Below are 22,875 nucleotides of genomic sequence, written 5' to 3' on the forward strand. Positions count from 1 at the left end.
GATGTGAAGAATGGAATATTTGTTTATACCCATATCTGACCGCAACTGATCTATGAGTTCGAGTCTAAGTTTCTAATCTTCAATTAACCCAACCGCTTTAAATAGAAATTAAAAAAATTAATATTAATTTAAGTTTAAATATTTTAAATTAATTTATAAAGTAAACGTTAGAATTAAAATGGTTGTAAACTAAGCGATTAAACTGTTTTAGTTTGAGTGTGCAAACCAAATATAGATATAGTTGTTCTTTTATTTTAGCTTGCATTTTTTTTTTAAATAAGAAATGTATATAAATTATAATTTTTTTGAAACTTTTAATATTATAGTATAGTTGCTTTATTTATGTTAAGCATATTAGCCTTGATGTAATATATTGTACTTATATGTGTGTGTGTTTCTTTTTTGTTTCCCACCTATCCGCCCTTGACTCTAATCAAGAAAATCTTTCATTAAAACTAGGTCGGTCGTGCATTCTCCTTCAATAAAACTCCTTCCAAATTGAAACGTGCTGTTTCCACTATGATGACATCACCATTTGCCGGCAACAATTCCTTGTCGTCACCGGCATCACAAATGGCCCAAATGCGCTTGGCGAGCTGCAACAATATACGTGTAAGTAAAGCATAAAGTATGAAAGAAAAAATCGTATTTACTATTTTATTTTTCATTTAAAACAGGAAGCAGTCGATGAAGAGAGCGTTAGTTTACGTAGCAGTTCACCCTCAGCACAATCAGAAATTCTTTTAGTACCACCATTATCAGTGCAGCCAACACGCAAAAATAAGGCTAACACTATTGTGGGACGTATTTAAATTTCAAAACTAAAAACTAAAACTAAACATTTACAATATGCTGCAGCATATTAAGTGCATATGGAAGTTTGAACACTTCTAGTACTTTTTAAATTATTGGACTATAATTTTTTTAACGTGGTTGAAACGTATTCGTTTAGCATGTATTCATATCATATATCGTTTTTGAGAAGTTCGATGTATCTTCTTTGTTATTGTATTTGTAACATGCAATTTGTAAGCTGGATAATTGAGTATACTTACAAATTGCATCACTGAAGTATTTGATATACTATGTACATTTATGGCATTTGCCTTCTTTTCGTAGGCATTCGTTTCGGTTTTAATTTTGTGCTCTATTGTGCATTATTTATTTGATTTCTTATTCGAAATCAACGTTGTATGTATATTTTGACTTTAAATTATGTATTGAAAAGGATAACTTAATTTTAAGCTCTTATTTAGGGGAGTTTCATTTGTTGTAACAACAATTTTTTATTTTAAAGAGTTTGAGTTTTAAATAATTAAATTTTATTCATTTTTAAAGATGATTCTCATTATGTTCTTGTTATAGTAATGAACATGTTTCGTAGAATTTTGTCGTAAATCGACATGATTTACTTAAAATGGAAAATGATCGAAATAATTTTGTATCAATACAATTTCATATGAAATATATATAGACATACATATATATACTAAGATGTAGATTTTGATTATTATTCGCTTAAATGAATATTTATTGTGTAAATATGCAAATCAGATTGATCTATAAACGATTAAATCAGGATAATCAGAAACATGTACTTTGATTTTAAAACTTATAGTATATACATATTTATATATTTTCAATTCGGGTTCAAATTAAGTGGTTAGAAAGTGAATATTATTGTATAAAATATTTTATATAGAAATATTTATATTTTTTTAAATATTATAAAATATTCCTAAATATAGCTGTAGTAGTAATATAAGTTAAATATATTGTTCGTTTTAGAAAATATAATATATTTATATATATGTATATATACATATATATCCAACACTAGATAAGTTTAAAAATAAAATATAACTATTTTTATAGCTATTTTAGAAAAAAAAAAATAATAGCTTTTATTATTTATATATAGTGAGACAAAAATTAGAAGTTTTTCAAAAACATTGAAATGTTTTCAATGTTAATTTTTTTCTTGCCGAGAGTGACACGTCTTTATGACGAAAAGAAACTATTTTAAAGTTAGATGGATTCGAAAAGCAAAGAAAAGATAAGGACAAAAATTTGTTTTAATTTATTGAAATTTGGCTGATCGTACAACGCTGTTTCGAATATTACCAAGTATTGCTCATCATCAGTGGTCTTAGGAAATAATCGAATTTTTTAATTAATTTATAGTTCGTATATACAAATGTTTTCTTTTTAAATGGTGTAATATGGTATAGCCAAATCTGCAATAATATATATCTGTGTATTATAATTATTAGAGGAACAATCAGCGCTCTCAATCAGATGTTTACTGTAAATCTATTATTAAACAAACCAATATTTTGGCCAACTAAAATATTGGCTCATCATACAGTTCAAAACCAAATAGTTCAGTACTTTACGGCTTACATACGCGCATACCTCTTAAGATATTGAGACTTTAACAAAGAATATTTTTTATTTAGTTAATATACCAGCAAGCAATGAAAACAATCCTAGGCTTTGAAATTCTACTGAATTAAAAAAAAATCATATGATGTGGTATTTTTGAAACAATAGTGGTGCGATATAAAATGTTAATTCTGGTTGCCACAGTCATATGATTATTATATTTTTTTGGGATAAAATTTAAGATAAGGATGTGGAGAATAGAATATTTCGATAGGACGGTGCTGTATATCATTATAGTGTGGCTTTGTTGCGAAAATAAGCCGGATGTGTAATTTCGAACTTTAGTTGGGTGAATTGTCCATCAAGATGAAAAGATATGTCGCTATTGGAATATTTTTGTACAGGCACCCAATGGGACGTTTTTATGTATCCTCAAACTCTCGACGGATTTAAAATAAACATCTGTTGAGTTATGCCCAACTATTTGCTGATAAGTTATTGAAAATCATTTCAAAAGGAGTCAGTATTGTAAGGTATCTTGTGAAGAATATTTGAATTATGACGTATTCCACATCTAATTTTGGAGTTTAATAAATTATTGAAATTAAAATTTGATCACAAGTGTGTTTTATTTACGTTTAATTCAAACCCACAAAATGTGTAACGCGATATACTAAGTCGAACGTGTAAAAATGGTCACTTGTTAGTTCTGTGCCTAACTTTGGGAGTTTAATCTAATCCAGTCCAAAAATAAATATCTTTTTTTAAGTTTAGTAAGTCACTTATAGATAAAGTTTGTTGATGAATTTTATTGGTAATAATATTGTGTCGGCATTTAACTAAAACTAATTCAATAAAATTGATCTGATCGTCACTTATATAAATTCATTAAGTTATACAGATAATAAAGGAATTATAGGTACGAATATATGGGTTAAGATATGATTAGGAAAAGGAGTTCTGAAAACGAAGGATATAGTTTGGGCACAAAAACGGGTTTTGGATGTGTGGGATTTTGAAACTTTAATAGGATTGACGAAGCTTACTATCACTTGGGCTGAAATTAGTGCGTATGCATTGGGATATGAGAACAGATGAGCAATATCATGAGGGTTAAGCTACACTCTACAGTTTAGGACTGACGCATTTGTACGTGACAAGTAACTGTCTAGTACTTTTCTATATCCTGAGCTCAAGTGGGCTAGGACAGCTCTAGAGATGTCAATGGATTTAATAAAAAATAATAATTAAAACGAAAAATTTTAAAGATGTTTTAAAAATTTTTATTTATCTTTTTTACTGATGGTGGAGTTTTCTTAAGATATTCAACATCATTCTTTTTATTAACTAATACAGTTTATTGTAAAATGTTTCTTGTTCTTATAGTTTTACAATGCTTTTAATACTTTCGATTAGTTTAATAAAATAATTCCAAGAGTAATTAAAATAAATGCGGTTTAATATTGATCGTTATCAAAAAGCTGCATTTCTTTCTATTCATCAACGCACTTTCGTTTTATTCTTTAAAAGGCACTACAAAACAACTACGATTAAAATATCCTTAAGGATTTAAAGCTGCAAAGCTAAAGATAAAACACTTGGGACTTAAATTATAAATTGTATAAAATTAAATAAAACTAATAAAGTTAAAAATAGGAGCACAAATGCAGAACGGTGATGGTGTACCGAACTAACTTAAACCCAAAGGACAATTGTGGAATCGTCATTTGATAGAGTTGAAAATCGCTTGTTTGTATTGCGATACGCTTTTGTCGGCGACTCCCAACGATTAGATGTCTCGCATATTGAATTCATAGGAACGCCGATAATGTTGTTGGGATGTTTAGCATTTCTTGTAAGTGTAGGTACTGCAGTAGCGCTGGTAAGTGTGTGATTGGGGCTTTCTACATTTTGGTCTTGTAAGGATTCTTGTTCACTTGCTGTTGAACCATGTTGCTTGCCACGTGAACCTGTATATTTTTTGCATGGCGTGGAACATAATGGCACGCCGATTTCTTGAAAAGAACTGATTGAGCTGAAGCCACTTTCATCCTCCGTGGTAGAGCATAGAGGTAACGTTTGTTTGTTGTTTTTGTTAATGTTGTTGTTGTTACACAAGAGCGCTCCGGATATGTAAGGTAAGGTGGGCTCATCATCAGTTTCAATCTTTGAGGAAGAAGAAGTAGTACATGATGATGATGTTGTGGAATGCACGGAACTATCTGTTGTGCTGTGCAGTGAAAGTCGAGAGTCTCGTATATTTGCTGAACGCAAGAAGAGCATATCGGCATTGGCAAGTGTGGCTGCTTTAGGTGGTGCAACAATAGCCGAAACTGTTGTGTTAACTAAAGTATCAACATCATTAGTGTTTGGCGCTAGTGTGAGGCTAGTAGAATTGTGAATAGTGGGCGTGTGTAAAGTCAATGTAGAACCATTCGGTGTTTTGACATTTAAACGCGCTAAATTTAATGCGGACAGTGAGTTACGGTGTTGTGTTAAAACAGGTTGTTGTGTGGACGTATTCAATAGATTGTGTATGGTACGAGATAAACGAAAAGCCTCTTGGTTCAGTTTCTCTTCCACATCATCTAGTGCAGGTGTGTGGGTACGATTATCGTTTTGTTTCTGCTTCGGTGAACGGCGCCTGGAAGTGGAAAATAAATGTTATTTTAAATTTAAATGATGTGATTTATATTGGCAGAAATGTGTGTAAAGGAGTGGTACATACCATGTAAAATCTTTAAATGTGCTGTATGAGTTCGGTGGTGCTACAGCATCATAAGTCGGTTCGCTTAGTTTGTTGTGTTTAATATTGGCCACTGTGGCAGCATCATTGTGGGTAGATGCTGGTGGTGGCAATAAATGTGGCGACTGCTTTAGATCAATAAGATTGGTGCTACTGCGCGTGCGCAAATACGACGTGGCCATTGATTCATCGCTATGTGGGTTGTTCTCATGACCTCCGGCATAGACGTGGTAAAGGCTTTTCGAACGAGATATTTGCTCCATGTTATTGCGATTGTTTTGCTTATGGTTATGGTAACGATCAAGAAATCGCACTACTTCCTCCATAACAGCACGATACATTTCACAACTTGTTTCCACCTGCACAATGTAAAACAATTATTAGTATGCATTATATAAACATAAATAACTATTTTTATTTTTGGTTTGTGTATAAAATGAAACGAATAAAAATTAAAAGAAAAAACCGTGTTTTATAGTATTTGGTGTAGTTAAAAAAAAATTAATTGCGCAATATATGTATTTAATTATTTTAAAGTGTGGAATTGTGGAAGACAGATTTGCTATATTTCTCACAATAGAATCTATTGAATATAGAAGGACTCCAAAAAATAGAGAAGAGTATTAAAGTGAATTTACTAAATGGTTCAGAGTATATAATGAGGAGATTATCCTGCATATGATATTTCGCTTTATTTCCTTTGACCTAAAATTATGACAGTAGTCAATGGGGGGACACCTTTATTGGTTGACTCTATGAGCATTGTTAAAAAATAATATAAACAATGTAACTACTATAATTAAATAAAATGATAGTTAATCACAATATTGATGATGGATTTGAAACTTTTACATCGAAAGATGTTAATATGATATATTCTACAATATTGTTATAAGTGAGTGTACTAAAAATATGCCATGTTATATGTTAGAAGTCATAAATCCCAGTTGACAATGTTGAAGATAACTTTATTTAATAGTTGAAAGTAAGTCGGAGGTTCTTAAAAACTAATTTTGAATTTGAGAATTCTTTATTCAATCATTTAGGATATAACTATTAAAAACAATAGCGAGTAGTTGACACCTAATTTTTTTTGGTACACATCTAATAAAACTAAGTAAAACAAATATATTAACCTTTATGTGCTCAGGATATTTTTCTGACGTTGACGGTCAGTAGTGTACATTTGTAGCAAGCAAATATGTTATATAGAAATCGATGCTAACATATAGAAAAAACAGATTATTTTACTTTTGCACATAATTGTACATATTTATATATATTCTCCTGTTACTGCTCCGGTTAGTTAATAGTATCTACGGAGATTGTTATTCATTTAAGCCCACAATTCAGAGATAGGAACAGTCTTGTCATTAACAAGTCAATCAGCACCAGTACGCGGACTGTCAAATAGAATAAAACATAAAATTTTTTTAAAAGGAGATTTCGGCATTATTCGTAACTCCATAATACATCCATTTTGTCATCGTTTGTTTTGTTTAAACCAGCCAGCAATAGAAGTTCAGATATTGGCAGTTTCCATATCTGAAATTTTCTCATAAATTAAATTATGTAGCAAACGGAAAGACTAAATCCTTCTGAGATGTAAGAATTTAATGGTATACATAAAAAGATACAATTTGGCAAATATAACTAAAAGTGAAAGGCAATTGGCCAAAATTAAAAACAAGTACAAAAAACACCAGAAGGTGCATGAGAAGTTCAAAAAGTTGTCAATTGCAAAAAAAAAAAAATAAATAAATAAACGAGGTTTTCGGTTGCCAAGTTTTGTTAATCTTTTTTTTGGACATAAACGCGAGTAGAAGATTGTGGTATTGTTTAGGTGGGCGTGTTCTATTGGAAATACTTGGAACTGTGTTAATTAGGTGATATCGAGCCAAAAATCTCTTACTAAGTTTTATTTATTATTTTATAGTAAATTTAGTAAAGGTTAAGTATGCGGTCAGAAAACTAAAATTGTGATATTTTAAAAATAATTGAAATTGTTTCCCATTTCATTAAAATTATATAAAATATTATTTTATTCACTGCTGGCTTGAAACGCTGTAAGACTGTTATTGCTTTCTTCATATAACAAATCTTGTAATTTTGCTTTTATCTTGTATCTTGGTTATCGCTTAATGCAGTGAAAGTGCACTTCTTCATCATCGTTCGAATTGTTCGAATGGTTTGGATCGTTCGTATCAAGTCTAATTTTTCAAAGATTTGTTACCAAATCATTATGCATGCCTCATAAACTTATAAAGCCGCACACAACGGCAAAACAATAACAGAACTAAAAATTAATTTCCTAATATTGAAATAATTTTATTTAAAAGTATTAAAAATTAGCATAAATACTTTAATTAAAATTTTATCTTAGTTCGTTGGGATTGGGTTGGATATTAATCATTTTCTGTTTATGGATTTTCCATGTGTTGTTGTAACTCGTGTTTTTTTTTGGGCAACGATTTGTAAATGAATTTTAGAAATGGGGCCCACACATAATTTGGACACTTTTATATTTAAAAGATACTCATTTAACAAAAGAAAAGAGGAAAGACCATCAGTGAAACTCGAAAGAAGCGTGTCTGAAATTGGTCAGCTTTTTAACAAAGTAAAATAAGAAGTTTGTGTGTTTATATATGGTTTTATACCTACTCATATAACATGGAAATTAAATAGGTTGTAGAAAACATTAGGAGAAATAAAAAAAAAATTTGATTTAGTTTATCAGTATATGACGATTAATGCCGACGAAAGAAAGGTTAATCAAACATTGAGCCACAACTCAAACGGTTTAACATTTTCTGCCAAAGGGTCTAACTAAAAAAAATTTGAAACATACTATTATAATGCCACCAATATCAATTAACATCAATGCGGAAAGATAAATATATCATGAAATACGCAACTGGGTCACAAAGAAATGAACCACACTGAAAGGTTAACCGTATTATGTTGAGTCAACGTGAGATAGATAAGAAATCAAAGCTTTAAGTTCAAGACACAATCATCAAATCAATTTTACTATATGGAATAGAAATTTAGTGAGTAAACGGGAGAGAGCATATCAAAATGACAGCCTTGGAAATGTAGTTCCTAAGAAGAATAATGTAAAAAACTAGACATGACAGAATAAAAAACGACCTTATAAGAAGTGAATTACAGGATGTTGATAATGAATATAAAATGAAGCGCATAATGTCAAGAATTGCTAATGGTTTTCTGGCAGCCAACTTTAACAGAAGAAGTTTTGTTGAGTGCACAAAGAAAACATTTGAGAACAAACTTTCAGAGACAGTGAGAGTTGGAAATGTGAACAATATATAAATAGTTAACTGACTGGGGGATAGATACAGTAAGACAGCTGTATTATAAAATATATTACATAACGTTAGAATAAAAACTGAAAACAGTATGCGAAACATAAAATTATGTAGGGCCCATGAATCCTACAGCGTTCTATGTTCATTGTTCTAGAAAGATACTAATCAAGTAAAATCTAGGTGAGCATTTTTACTTATATTTATTCGAGTATTTAAATTTATTACACTTGCATCACTGTATCTTTTGTATCCAATGTTAAATAAGACGATATTTGCAATACGCAGAAAATTGTATAATAAATTTATGGATATTACATCAGAATCAATCGATTAGATAAGTTGTATCATCCTATTTATGTGCAGTTCTGCAATAAGACATTTCTTGATCTAACGATAGAGCTACATAAAGTGCATGAAGCTTTACTCTTCTCAGTAACTGTTGGTGCATGAAAGCAAGCGTAGTCAAAAGCAAACGCTAATGACCTCATCGTTCAAGTGCAAATTTAAACCTTTTATAGAGTTTACATAATGACAATCTCTATCGGTACTAAATCTTCTCATTTTGTTAATATCCCCTATATATTTAAATATTATGCTCTATTAAGAAGTAGTTTAAACTAGGTAATAACTCAATATCCATCGAACTCATGGCCATGAAACGAAGGCTGGCATGGTTAAGCCGACAAAGCAACGACAACAACAGCGTGAGCACAAATTATCGGTAACACACAATGCTAGAGTAGTAGAACCGGTGGAACAACGACACTAGTGAAAGATGGACTGCAAGACCCATCCCCGACTTAGTCGCCTGGACCACAAGAAAGTTCGGTGAAGTCAATTATTATCTGACGCAACTCGTCTCCGGGCACGGGTACATTCGACATTCGATAACAGCAGAATTGCATCTATGGTGAGACAGATGTCGACGATGTGTGCTCTTACATTTTTTGAGTGCAATCAATGGTCAACCGAGAGAGCCAGCCTGCAAGCACATATTGGTGGCATGTGAACTCTGGAAAACGTAGTACCCTTACTACTAGCGTAGTACCCAGTTGTTCTCAAACTGGTTCGTGGAGTGGAGGCAAGTGGAGACAGTACTCCGTGCAAAAAAGATGCGTCTAGACGCAGATACAACAGCAGCGTCGTAAGTCGTAAAAGAAGTACTTGCGAGGAACATGAGAGAGGTAGACTAAAGAAAAGATGAATGGATCAAATAGTAGACAACTACTACATAACAATGTATGTGATTGGAGAACTGCCGGGTCAGAAAAATGGAGTGTATTGGTGATAGATTATAAGGATACGATAAAGGACTATAATAAGCCGAATGTAGACGCAGTAAATTGCATTTTAATTAGAATAAAATTGAGGCACGCATTTTTTTTGTCAGTAGCTAATTTTCTGTACATTTATTTCGTAAAAATATTATTTTATTCAAGAGTTTTTGGAGTCATTTTGCTTACGGTTAAAGTGTTGAAAATATTTTTTTTTATAGATATTGTATAGAAATATCATTGTATTGTATATTGTATTATTATTATTTTTATTGTATTTTTATTGTATATTGTATAGGAATATTATTTTTCCACTTTATTTTACTTTAAAAATAGGAACTGTGCTGTGCTTATTACACTGCATATACGCGTCTATGCGTAAGTATGAATGTATATAAATGTCGAGTTTACAGAGAAGGGAATTTATTATTTTTAATTTAATAGTAAACCAACCAAAATTAATGGACTTTAATATCCAAAAACTTAACATTCAATTAGTTAATTATTTTTAAGTTAGTTCAACTTTTCACAAATTTGATTTATTATTTTCAGTTTATAATTATTTTCATTTTTTGTTTCTAAATAGTATGTATTTTCTAATTCTACTCATTTAACAAAAAAAAAAAACTGTTTTCTAAAACTCCATTATATGAAATTAATATACTGAAGTCATGACCAAATTGGCTTAAAAGATAAAAGAAAATTTAGGTTAGTGGAAAGCGGTCATGAAGCGGAGAAAAAAGTACTACCGCACTCGGTACAATAATAATAACTTTTTATTTAGTTAATAACAAACAGAAACAGAAAAGCAATAATAACAGAAAATGAAATTATAAAATAATAATTTCAAATAACAATACGATACTATATAGAATAATATGAGTACATAATATGTAAAAAAATGTTAAAATAAAAAATTCTATTCAATGAATGCATTATGAAAAAATTCTCTCGTACGGTTGTGATATGCATTCGAGTCGGTATACCGCTAAATACAATAAGAAATTGTTTTAAATTGATTAATAATTAATTTCTAATTAGCTTCCATGAAGTGCAATATGTGTATAATCATTAGGGTAAAGAATCTATTATAAAGTTAACCGACACCGGTGAAAATCACTTAAGCCAAGAACATACATTTAATAATGATAAGTGCAACTATATACCGGAGTTTCCAATTCGTGGTTCTGAAAATTAATGGTAATGGAACAACACCATTGAGATTTCAATCAAATTTTTATTTAAATATATTATTTGGACTTTGCTAGTGGGCGTGGAATTCAACATCACGCAAATTTCCTTTACGAATGATGTTACAGTACTGGAACCTTTTGGCATAATTTTCGAAGACTTTTCGGTACGCAACTGATTGTTGGCAGAATATATCTCCGTTATTTAAAAATGTGTGTTTTCAAAAAGTTAAGGTTTTAAAGATTGTAGGCATAATAATAAGGATCTTAAGGTAACCTAAAGAAAAAATAGAAAAAAAACGACAAATCGTTTATTGGTCACTTTGCATCATCAAAATGTGAAATCACACGTTCAAAAACTTTTCACAAAACAGCAGTATTATGTAGTACTAAAAATGGTAATTGATTATTGCGATTAGACTTGATGATTTGTTTCGAATTATTATTTTAAAAAAAGTATTGGCTTATCACACTATACAAAAGGCTGCAACATGTAGTAACTTTTGTGGATACAATGATCCTTTGACAGGATCATTGCCATAGATACAAAAAATTTGTTTGTTGACATATCATTGATGCTTATCACTGAAGAAAATTCAATGCAAAAAATTGTCACTATTTTCGTAGTAAGTTTTTACAACTTGAACAGGTTCGGCGGTTGTTAAACGATTCGTATTTTTAAATAGTCAACCTTAAAATAAACGTATAATACCTTGTATAACAGTTCTGTGCACTATATGTTAGTGAAACAGTATTATCAATTTAGAACTAAAAAAATGTACTACCCTTTACACGAAACCGATGGGCAGAATTAGATAAAGTTAAATCAGGTATATTAAATATTGCTTCAGAAATGGCCATGGCATGCAGAGACACATGGATATACTAAACACATGGCAAAGCAAACACCTAAGATATGATGGGCATGTTTAAGGTAAACTCATGCAAATGGCAGAAAAAACAATTAAAAGATTACTAATTTAGTGGGCATGGTTGAGGTAGGTTCAACATGTGGCAAAGCAAACACTTAAAGGATTATCAATTTAGTGGGCATGGTGGAGATAGGCTCTAGCAACTGGCAAAGCAAACACCTAAGGGATGGTTGGCATGGTTGCGGCAGACCCAAGCAAGTGGCAGAAAAACATTTAAAAGATCGTCGAATGGTGGGCATGGTTGAGGTAGGCACTACCAATTTAGTGGGCATGGATATGAGAGGCTCTAGCAACTGGCAAAGCAAACACCTAAGGGATGGTTGGCATGGTTGAGGCAGATTCAAGCAAGTGGCAGAAAAAGATTTAAAATATCATCGAATGGTGGGCATGGTTAAGGTAGGCAGGTGGCAAAACACACAATTAAAAGACTACCAATTTAGTGGGCATGGATATGAGAGGCTCTAGCAGCTGGCAAAGCAAACACCTAAGGGATGGTTGGCATGGTTGAGGCAGATTCAAGCAAGTGGCATGACAAATAATGATTAATATACATAGTTACTGCCATTATTGTTAAAAAAATCTTATTTTACATGAAGCAATATATGACAATTTAATATATATATAGTATTTTTCATTGGAAAGTTACTAGATAATAACAAATTAAGTGTACTTTGCGATGTTTAAAATTAGCCTAAATCAGTTAATTAATTTTTAATGAACAGAAAACAATGCAGCTATTGACAAAATTGATTAATTTTTTTAATTGAATATAAATTGACTCAACTCAACTAGCAAATGATCTAAATAAATAATTTATGAAGTCAATTAGAGTAGGAGGTTATAGGAACTACATAAAGAGTGTAATGGTAATGTGTAGGAGTTCATAAAAAATTATCAAACCAATACCATATAACGTTATGCATATAACGGACTTCAATTTCAGTTCACTTTGACATTTTTATTTTCCTCCTCCATACTAACTGAAACTATCTGTTTGCGCTGCAATTTGCCTCATTACTATGCATTATTGTTTATATTTTTTTAAATGATTGGCGTTTTGTAGTTACTTGGTCACTAATAATATTTTATGTTTTTATTTATAAATTAATTTTTTACACGAACATTTATTGGCCATTGTGGTTAAAGTAGTTTTTATCTGCAGTTATTTGCTTTACTGACCGCAACTATTATTACTACTATCGACTCGCAGTAAAAATTAACAATAATAAGTTGGAAAAAATGTTATTGAACATTTTGATTTCACATTCTCTTTCAATCTTTGAAAGTTAGCCATTTTTAACTTTAACCATTTCTGTGTGTAAATAATAGAAATTAAAATATAGTTTATGTACAAAATTGTAACAGCAGTGAAAATGGTAATTACGCATTATGCACCTGTCAATGCCATTTTTAAAGCCAAGTTTTTTGGACGGCTTTGGTCGTAGCATATTTTTTGCCAATTACGCCTGGAAAAAGTGTCGCCACTACGGCAGCAGCGTTTAATGTGGTTAATGCGTTTCGAATATGAAGAAACGCATGCTTCAGATGCCAACAATGGAGATTTACTAATTTGTTGTAAAATTGTTATAAAATCCTATGAAAAATGCGGATGATGAAGTGGTGGCATATTGTAAAGTTCATAATGGAACTTAAGAAAAATGAAGTCATAAAAAGTGAACAAAAGGTAATTCGGTTTCCGAAATAAACAAAAAAAAAACCGACTGAGACTTAGACTGAGTAATAAGTAGTGTGTTTGTATTTATGATTATTTCATTTTATTTCCTTTAAGATTTAAATAAATGACATATAACAGGTATTAAGTTAACTTTGGTTTGTCCGAAACTTGAATACCCTTCATATAGAGTCCCTGAGAACCTATTAAGTAAAATTTTTCACATCTGAAACGCACTTTTATATATGAGGATCACTTAAGAAAAATATAACAAAATTAATCTGGTCTGATGGAATACTTTTTTGACCAAAATCCTACGAATTTAGGTACTCTTTATAACATCAAAAGAACTTGGGGTCGGTCGTTTGAAATATTTTTACAAAAATTTTTTAGACAATGTTAAAAAGTAAATATATATGCACAAATGTATATGCATATTAATCTCAGTTAGTATTATGAAATATCTCACAAGAACTTCAAGTTACTTCACAAGACTTCGGTAGCACGTTTCCCGGAGAAATGATACGTCTAATTTATAACAACCCTAATTAAGTTATTTCACCAATGCATTAAACATACGTAAATAATTTGTTGTTTATACTAAATACGATTTAACTTATTGAAACAAACTTAAAAATATATTTAACAAATACATGGCTATGGGCAGTGATACTATGAATCCATTGAGACCTGTTGGTTCACCGTCTTATAATTTACTAATATTGTTTAAAAAGTAAGTTTCTAGCATATTTATATACATTATTACGGAGACATATCGTTGGGCCATTGTCTTGTCGTTTTCAAAGGTTTGCGTACATCGAACCTTTAATATAGCCAATATACTCTCCAAGTGGAGATCTTACCGTTGACTGTGATTCTATAGAATGTTTTAAGCATATTTACGTTTTACGGTGATACTTGGTATCCAATTGGGCCTGCTGACCCTTTGTGTTGTCATCTTGAGGATTTTACGTACCTATTTCAAATCCATTCATATCCAAAGCTGAGATATTTTTCAAGTGGAGTTCTTGTTATTGACTAAGATTTTTTAAAGGTATTTTTTTATTTATGATTGATGGAGATGTTTTAAAATAGCATATTTACGCTATAACGATATGTAGTATCCAGAATATATACTGATGGCTAAAATTGCCAAGTCACAGTCTCTTAATTTTTCTCAGTTCGTTAGAGATATGTGTGGTGTAGCGTTGTAAAGAAATTTTTTATTAAGTTAGTAAATTTCTTGCTTTGACTTTAATTACTTGCAATACAAAATTGAACCCATCGATTAACCAAACCGTACTGACTTAAATGGATAATGGATAAATATTCTAGTGATACCACTTCCTTATCGTTGATATTGTTATAATGTAATCAAAACAGCAAACAGTCTAATAGACTAGTATATCTGCATTGATTTATTAGGTCAAGCTAATTGAGAATATATACTTTATATACTCTACAACCTTGTATTACAAAGATTCAGAAGGAAACTACTTACTATATATCATTTTATATCGTATGTTCATAAATATATATATAAGTTCGTAGAATATATCTATCATTTTATATTACTGTTTCGTAAAGCTAATATTTCCCTGTGTCAATTACATTTTGTGATCTATCTAATTCAGATAGATACAAATCTTTAAAATTAAAAGATAATTATCCGTATCTATATTCCTAGTATCATAATTAAAACATAAATTGTCTGTTCTCAAATAAAAGGAACCAATGCCAACATGTGCCTGCCTAAATTCACGTTTTTTATTAGTTATACAATTAGACTTATCGTATCTTTTTATCACATTTTTATATGGATTATGTATAGATTTTGTATAAAAAATAGTACTTATTGGTGCATATCAGTTGCGCCAAGTAAACATATCATTGTATACCAGTGAATGAAATCAAGCTGTAAAGTACCAATAATAGTGTACTGTTTCATATTTTTGTAAAAAAACACTACACTACAACAGTACACTATATAAAGTCCGAAATACATCAATAAAATTTTTAGTGTCTACAAACGCAAACAAAATTTTTGTATCCTCTTAAGTAAACAAAACAACATTGCACTTTAAAAACATTTCCAAAATGTTTTGATAAATAAACAATAAAATACACTACCTTCAAGAAATGATCGCTACAAAAGTTCACTAACTTCGAGAAAGGATTGTAAAAAGTTCACCACCTTCGTAAAAAGTACACTAAAAATTTCACATGAGATGTTGAAAACAGTATGCAATTTAGTGTTTGGAATATGTCGCTTTCATTTTTAGTGTACTGTTTGTGTGTGCATTCATGAACACAAACAAACACCACCCATCAGTTTATAGTTTATGAATATTAGGCAAGGTTTTTTGCACCATAAATTTCATTTAATTTTTATATATCCTGCTATTTCATATTTTTATATTTCCTAACCTTGCCAAGATTAATCAACTTCATCATTTCAGCAAAGATCAACAAACTAAACTTTAAATTCACAACTTATTTTTAATATCATAATTATTTTATTGCTGAAAAGCTGTAACAATTATAAATAATAATTGTAATAAAAGAAGCATAAATCTCGGGTCTCTAATATTATAGAAAATTAAACTTTCATAGATTGCTTCTTAATGTTGGTGATAAAGATAAAGATACATTAAGTATCTTTATTGAAATGTAAAGGAACAAGTTTCAAGTTTTTTTGCAAAGGAAGTCTCATATTAAATTCATAAGAGAAGTATGATATACTGTGGATATAATAATATCTTTCATTTCGTGTATGTAAGTATGTATGTAAGTATGCAGCAGATGTATGTATGTAAGTACGAAAAAAAGTATATTACTTAATTTATGTGAATAGTGAGTTAAAATGTTTATATGTATTATTAAATGATTAACATATTGCCGCCTAATGAAATTGTTGCCACTGGAGAGAACCTCTTTTACTGGTTTATAAAATGCGCTACTCATTGTACGTAATTATCTTGAAATTAGGCGTGAGAAAAAAAACGCGAATACAAAAGAAAATTATTCATAGTTGATTAGAGGGATTCACTGGATAAAAGACGAGTGTTGAAAACTTTCAAAAGCTGAACTACAAACGGGTGTGTCAGCGGTGCTTGAAATAATTTGAAAACACAAATGCTTCGGGCAACATTTAATAATAATTTTATACTTAAGTATGTATAGTATGTCTTCGCTTCAATGTATTTAAGGTGGCAGACCCTTAAAGGGGAAAAAATGTATAAAAATTATATCATGTTACTAAAGCTGGTTTGTATCAGAAATGAGTGTAAAGAAATAAGGAATAAAAGTGAATTTATACCTTAACATATTGATATGATTAACAATAATTTATCAAAATTAAATTTATTCATAATTTATTTATTCATAATTTATTTATTCAAAATTAATCTAAAATTTGATATAAAGTTTTGGCTTCTATAGTAGGATAAGTGAAAATTTGTTAATTAAGTATTTTGTTTCAAACGAAGTTTATTTGCAAAAGAATAAAAGTAAGTTTATGTTCTGTGACCAGCAATAGGTGATCTTACACCTAACAAAGATTTTGAGAACTATAAACGTGATTATCTAAGATTTTATGAATTTTTATAAAACTGGCATCTCATTAAAGATGTGCGATTCTGGAAAGTATTAGTATTAACATTGTTTACGTGATTGTAATTACAACGTACAGTAATATCACACTTTCTTAAACATGCTTACATCAACAATAATAATGATTAGGTTAGGCTAGGTTGTACCGAAAATCCAAAGGGATCCACTTAGGCCTATTGGCTTATTCTGACAGTCAAGATGTGATTAAGTCAGACTATGATGATTAAGTTAGGCTATGTTGTACCTTTGAATCCAAAGCGATCCACTTAGGCCTATTAGCTTATTGTGACAGTCAAGATGTAAGTAGCAGTTGAGAATTTATTGCTATTTATTACTTATTGATTATAGGTTATAGTAATATATGTTATATCTATAAATTTTTATTTACATATCGTTATAAAGGTATGATGATTGTCTAGATTACATATAGGTATGTGAATAAATCACTTTATATCTAAGAACTGATAATTAAAAAATAGTCGCACGACAATAAAGAGCAATTCTTTCGGTCGTTTTTTTAAATTTGGTATTTAATTGGCTTTAAAAATGTTCTCAAGATGTAGCAAAAATCTTAAAGTGGCCTAATTAAATGTTGTTCCAGAAGCATCAAAGTAAAGTATTTTTTATATTGAATACGTGATGGTATGCAGAATAATATTGTAATTATAATTAAAAATCTAGAACAGAAATGTATTTTTCCACCTGACACAATGCTGGAGAGAAGAGAACAATGGTAAGTATTTTTTAATCACCTTTTTGGACGCAAAGTTATTTGAAAATAATAATCTACATATTTATTTTAATTTATGCATATTTAAGTTTTTTTTACACACTGTTATATTGTTTTTATTTATAACTAAATAGTAAGTGAAGTTTGTTGCTTAGCTCTATTGTTTATTATACTAACTAACCTGTTTTAATTGCCACTGCAATGTGTCCACTTGATTCTGTAATAGAACCGCTTCTATATTCATAGAATTTTCGTGTACTTCAAATGATGTGGGCTGAGTTAGTGGAGGCGGAAGCGGTGGTTTCTTATGTTCTACGGTAACTGCCACTGTTGGATAATTTGATTTAGACATTGTGGTAGTTTCGTGTTGGATTTCATCGTAGCAATTAAAATCCTGTAAAATTAAAAAATACTTATTTAGACATTGTATAGTGATTATATTTAATATAAAGTAATAGACTAATGAATTACTGTAGTAGGTTGACATGGTTACACATACAATTAAACAAGCATAATTAAAGAGTTGCCTATGTATTGATCATTATTGTTTTATTATATATAATAACAAATAATTATGGACCATTAAAATGTTGAAATTTCAATTAATTATTTATAAAAATATTATATATAATTGTGTGTTTTGATTTAATATGTATACTACATCTTACCAGTATATCTCGAGGGTATGATGAAGATTTATTTTTGGTCTACTTACATACACATGTGTTTATTGATGATTTTTAAATTGTAGTGTATATGAAGCTTATTAACTAATATGTATTATTGTTGAAGAAGTTAATATATTTTATATATAATAACTAATAATGAATGTCATTAACAAGCATCATTTAATATGTAGTAGAAACCAAAAATGTTAAATATATATTCACATGTAGACAATATATGTCTTCAGTAAATAAATAATGACGCTTTTTTTGTGTTTTCATAAAAAAGATTCAAAATAGACCTTAAGAAATATTTTAATAATTTTATAAAAATCAAATATTTGTTTGAGTTAGGCCTTTAAAGTAATGTATAACACATACTTTGCATTGGTAAATAATTTATGGCACAATTAAATTATATTTTATTTTAAAAAGTAATCTTTAAATTTAATCTTTAAAAATTTTTTAAATCGTAATAAATTACTTATTTATTATAGTATCGGCTACCGAATTAATATTTAACTTCAGAGATAGATATCATATCAAACGAAGAGATATAAATGTTAATAAAGTGAATAATGGCTTCATAAAAAATCAACTTCAAAGGTTGTAAATTTTAATAAAAGTTATTATTAAGTTTAATTAGCAACATTTTATAATATTTACATTTTTGTGGTCACAAGCTTTCAAATTATTTAGCTAGCTTATAGCAGACATTTAAGATAAATGTTAAATGCATTTAGTGTATAGTAACTGTAAATGTCAAGAATAATTCTAAACAACATATACTAAAATAATTAATTGTTCATCGATAATATTACAATTTATTCGAATTTAAGACATGTATATTTAAAGTAAATGAGCCAAAGTGCCAGCTAAAAGCACATCGGTCAAGGTACGTAGCAAAAATTAACACAAAAAAGTTCTAGCTAACAATATAGAACACGGAGAAAGAAAGTACTAAACGGAAAAATAAGAAATATTTCACAAAAACAGCGTCAAAAGTGCTAACTAAAAGCACTAAAAACAGAAAAGTTGAAGCGACAGAAAAGAAACTGCTGCTATTTATGTAAATGCTGTTGAAATCGATAAAATTGAGTTTTAAAATAGATTTATATATATGTTTCTACCACTTAAATCAGATTTCGATTTGACATACATTCACATAATCAAGAAATTTGAAACAATTGGTTGTAAGTGAAAGAGAGAGAGAAAGAGCGTAATTGGAAGTAAGTGAAAGTAGAAAGTAAAGAAGATCGTCTACGTGAAACAAAGTGACATGCAACGGTATATCGATTAACGTGATGCTTAGCAATGGATAATCTATTATGAATTGGAGTAGTACAATGACGCGCAAATTAAGAGAAGCAGATAAACTCTCTTGAGAGGTATAGAGGCTAAACCCGCAAGGCTATGAGACACCTCACATGCCAGCTATGACTTTTAGTAGAATAGTGGACTGCAAATTAAGGGGAACAGATTAATAGCGTTAGATAAGCATCGAAATTTAACCACCCTCTTCAGCAAACACCCTCTTTGCTCTTTAGGCCACCCTACATACCAGTAATGACTTAGAAGGCGATAGTTGAATGCGTATTAAGAGAGTAAATTGCTTGCAGAATGATATTGTTGCTTCTTTTTTATAAGAGTCGGATTCTAACAGAGGCTGTATGCTACACCTAGAATTATATATAATACGAGTTACATACGAGTACAAATTGTGATGTATCACACTTATGATAGACAGTATAGCAATACACTGTATCATTAATTTGCCAACAATTGTAGATTCTTTGTATATTCCTTTTGATGAAACCGTGTAGGTGAGTGGATTTCTAAAGTTTGATTGATGTCAATGATTATTTGGATACTGTTTAGTAGTAGAAAGATATTTCGAAAACCTATATAAAAATATAGGTTTACTTATCTTAAAAATGAATATACAATTAAAAAATTGTTGTTGGTTGTATTAAAATTTTTTTTCATTACTATTGGCTTTCCCTTATTATAAACTAAAATTGTGAGTAACTCTTGTTGTGAATGGTAACTGAAGGTAGGTAGTTTGTATTAGGATTGAACTTACGACACGGCATACGTTATGTGTTATTTCCGGATAAAAAATATTTGGGAAGTACTCGTACGAATATGCAAAACGAGTTTGTTGTTTAAGTCTATAGTATTGTATTTCATTATATAAATTTAATGAAATATTTAAATTTTCGTGGTAATTATTTAATAGATCTAACATAATAATGTTCATTTCTATTTTTTTGTATAAATGTTTCATAATTTGTTTTTTTTTTTTGATATTTTAGCTTAGCATTATTTTTTTTTTATTTTATTTTGGAGTTTGTAGTTTTTTTAATGCAGATAAAAGATACTAAACTAAAGTTACAAGTAATTTACTTGATTGCGATTTCGTATATATTGACAAACCCATGAATGAATTTAATATTTTCAGTTCATCAATTATGAATCTCCAACGAAGCTTAGCAGCTGACTTTTGTGCAAATAATAGCAAAATTATGAGTGTCACAATATGAATGAAGTATATAGTGCGGGTAAAAACGAAAATATAAGATAATATATATAAAAATATAATTACTTTATTTATAATTTTTGATTAAAAAAGGCAGTTTTGTTATGAATTGTGAATTATCATTGTTAAAACGTGACAGCAGAGGCGATTGCGTCTGTTGACCACAATTGTATCTTGCATACTTAGTTGGAGTTGATAACAATGCTGATGACAATGCTTATGTCGAGCTGTGATGGTAGTTATAAACTAAATACATTATTTAAGAGCTTCAGTGATTATTTTCTTAGTCATTGATTCGAAAGCAAAAGGGTGCTTACTGCCTCCAAATATAAAAATGTCACAACTACATCATTTGTAAGTCATCAACTCTGGTTAAAAAATTTTGTTTGTGTTTTACAATGACGGTGGGAAATTTGTTTAATGCAATTCTCCAAAATTTCAAACATTGTATTAATATATAAAAATGCTGTTGTTTTTTTTTCAAAGAAACATTAATTATATATATTTCGACACAGTAATTTTTATGCAATCCGTAAACTAACAAAAGAAATTTAAAAAATCATTACGTTTTACATACTAAATTAAATTGTTAATTAAGTAGTTTATTTGCTATAAGCTAAGCAAACATAGTAAAAAAGCATCTCAGCACGATTACTTTTTTCTCATCTTGAGTTTTGGTTGCAGCTATTGCGATGCAGTCAGTGGATTTCCTGCTCATTTGTTTGCTTTTCTTAATGTATGCTGTATGCACAGATACATACAATCCATACAATTTAAGCGTTTCTTTTTGAAAAGGGTTTTTAATACCCAGTAATGCCTTCACAGCTAATAAAGCACTTTGGATTGGAGTTGCTTCATTTAATTTACTTCATTAGTTGTGTGGAGATATGTGTTGTTTTTATCAACTTCCTGAATTGTTCAACAAAGCCCCAGTGACAGCAGCATCAGCATCAGCATCAGCCACAATTGCTGTATGTTCATCATCATTAATATCGTCAACAAACGTCATGGGGCACATCACCTGTCTTCTACGCTTTATCATGTTAATCAGCAGTAATACCAACCAACCAATCCAACTTATACACAGCGTTTAACTTTTTACTTTTTTTCGCCCTTTATTTTAGGCCTGCTTTAAACCAATTTGAACTGACTAGGCTCTTCGCATTTAACTAAGTATTGCCGACCAACATTGGTTGCACACTTGGCTGCCGGCATTTATACAGGCGTATAAAAATCTCATATGGGAACTATTGCATGTGGTACAAAAAACAAAAACAAAAAAAAAAAAGAAAAACTTTATTTTATTTCGGAATGCATTTGTTTAGATATTTTTTGTTATTTATTTTGCTGTTAGTTAATTTATTCACATATTGTTTATATTTTTTGTTTCATTTATATATACGATATTTATTTTCTTTTTATTGGAGCAGCAAATTTACTGGAGCAGAAACAGAAATAAAATTTAGCGTTGCCAACGTGTTGTATTTTATTTGGTAAGATTTTAAATATGTAGAATTGTATCTGCATTTAGTAAAAAAAAATTGAATAAAATCGTATGTTGAATAATATACGTGTAATATATTGAAAAACTGCGTAAGATAAATACAGGAAATAGTTTCGGTATCTCATTATGAATCTCATTATATAGTAAATGTGTTTACATATGTAATATTTGCAATATAATATGCGAAAATAAAATATGTTTAGGATTGCAACATAAAACTGCTTTATACCACAAAAAAAATAGCTTAAAAAAATCGTTTATTGATCAGAATGTTAAGTATATGGGTCATATCCTTGG

At 29.8% G+C, this 22,875-nt stretch overlaps 2 protein-coding genes across 4 annotated transcripts in view; one reads left to right on the forward strand and one right to left on the reverse strand.

Annotated features, from left to right (window-relative positions):
• The window catches only part of LOC119687967 (protein ECT2), a 36,092-nt gene extending 34,698 nt beyond the window's left edge, over positions 1 to 1,394 (forward strand). The window contains exons 13-14 of one of the 3 annotated variants that reach the window (XM_038102542.1): positions 460 to 612; positions 678 to 1,394. In XM_038102542.1, the coding sequence (XP_037958470.1) occupies positions 460 to 612; positions 678 to 812 (288 nt within the window). In that variant the 3' untranslated portion in view covers positions 813 to 1,394. Of the gene's footprint in view, positions 1 to 438; positions 613 to 677 lie in introns of those variants that run through there. The other 2 variants (XM_038102558.1, XM_038102548.1) reach the window with 2 other exon arrangements.
• Positions 1,395 to 3,698: 2,304 nt separating this feature from the next.
• LOC119676268 (uncharacterized serine-rich protein C215.13) lies at positions 3,699 to 22,116 on the reverse strand. Its single transcript, XM_038087539.1, has 5 exons — positions 21,998 to 22,116; positions 20,097 to 20,214; positions 18,052 to 18,264; positions 5,114 to 5,490; positions 3,699 to 5,029 (listed from the first exon to the last, which is right to left on the reverse strand). The coding sequence occupies exons 1-5, from the start codon at positions 22,114 to 22,116 to the stop codon at positions 4,081 to 4,083; spliced, it is 1,776 nt and encodes a 591-aa protein (XP_037943467.1). The 3' UTR covers positions 3,699 to 4,080.
• Between the last annotated feature and the right edge of the window lie 759 nt (positions 22,117 to 22,875).

This window comes from Teleopsis dalmanni, chromosome 1, assembly GCF_002237135.1.
Source record: "Teleopsis dalmanni isolate 2A chromosome 1, ASM223713v2, whole genome shotgun sequence".
Classification (NCBI taxonomy): Eukaryota; Metazoa; Arthropoda; class Insecta; order Diptera; family Diopsidae; genus Teleopsis; species Teleopsis dalmanni.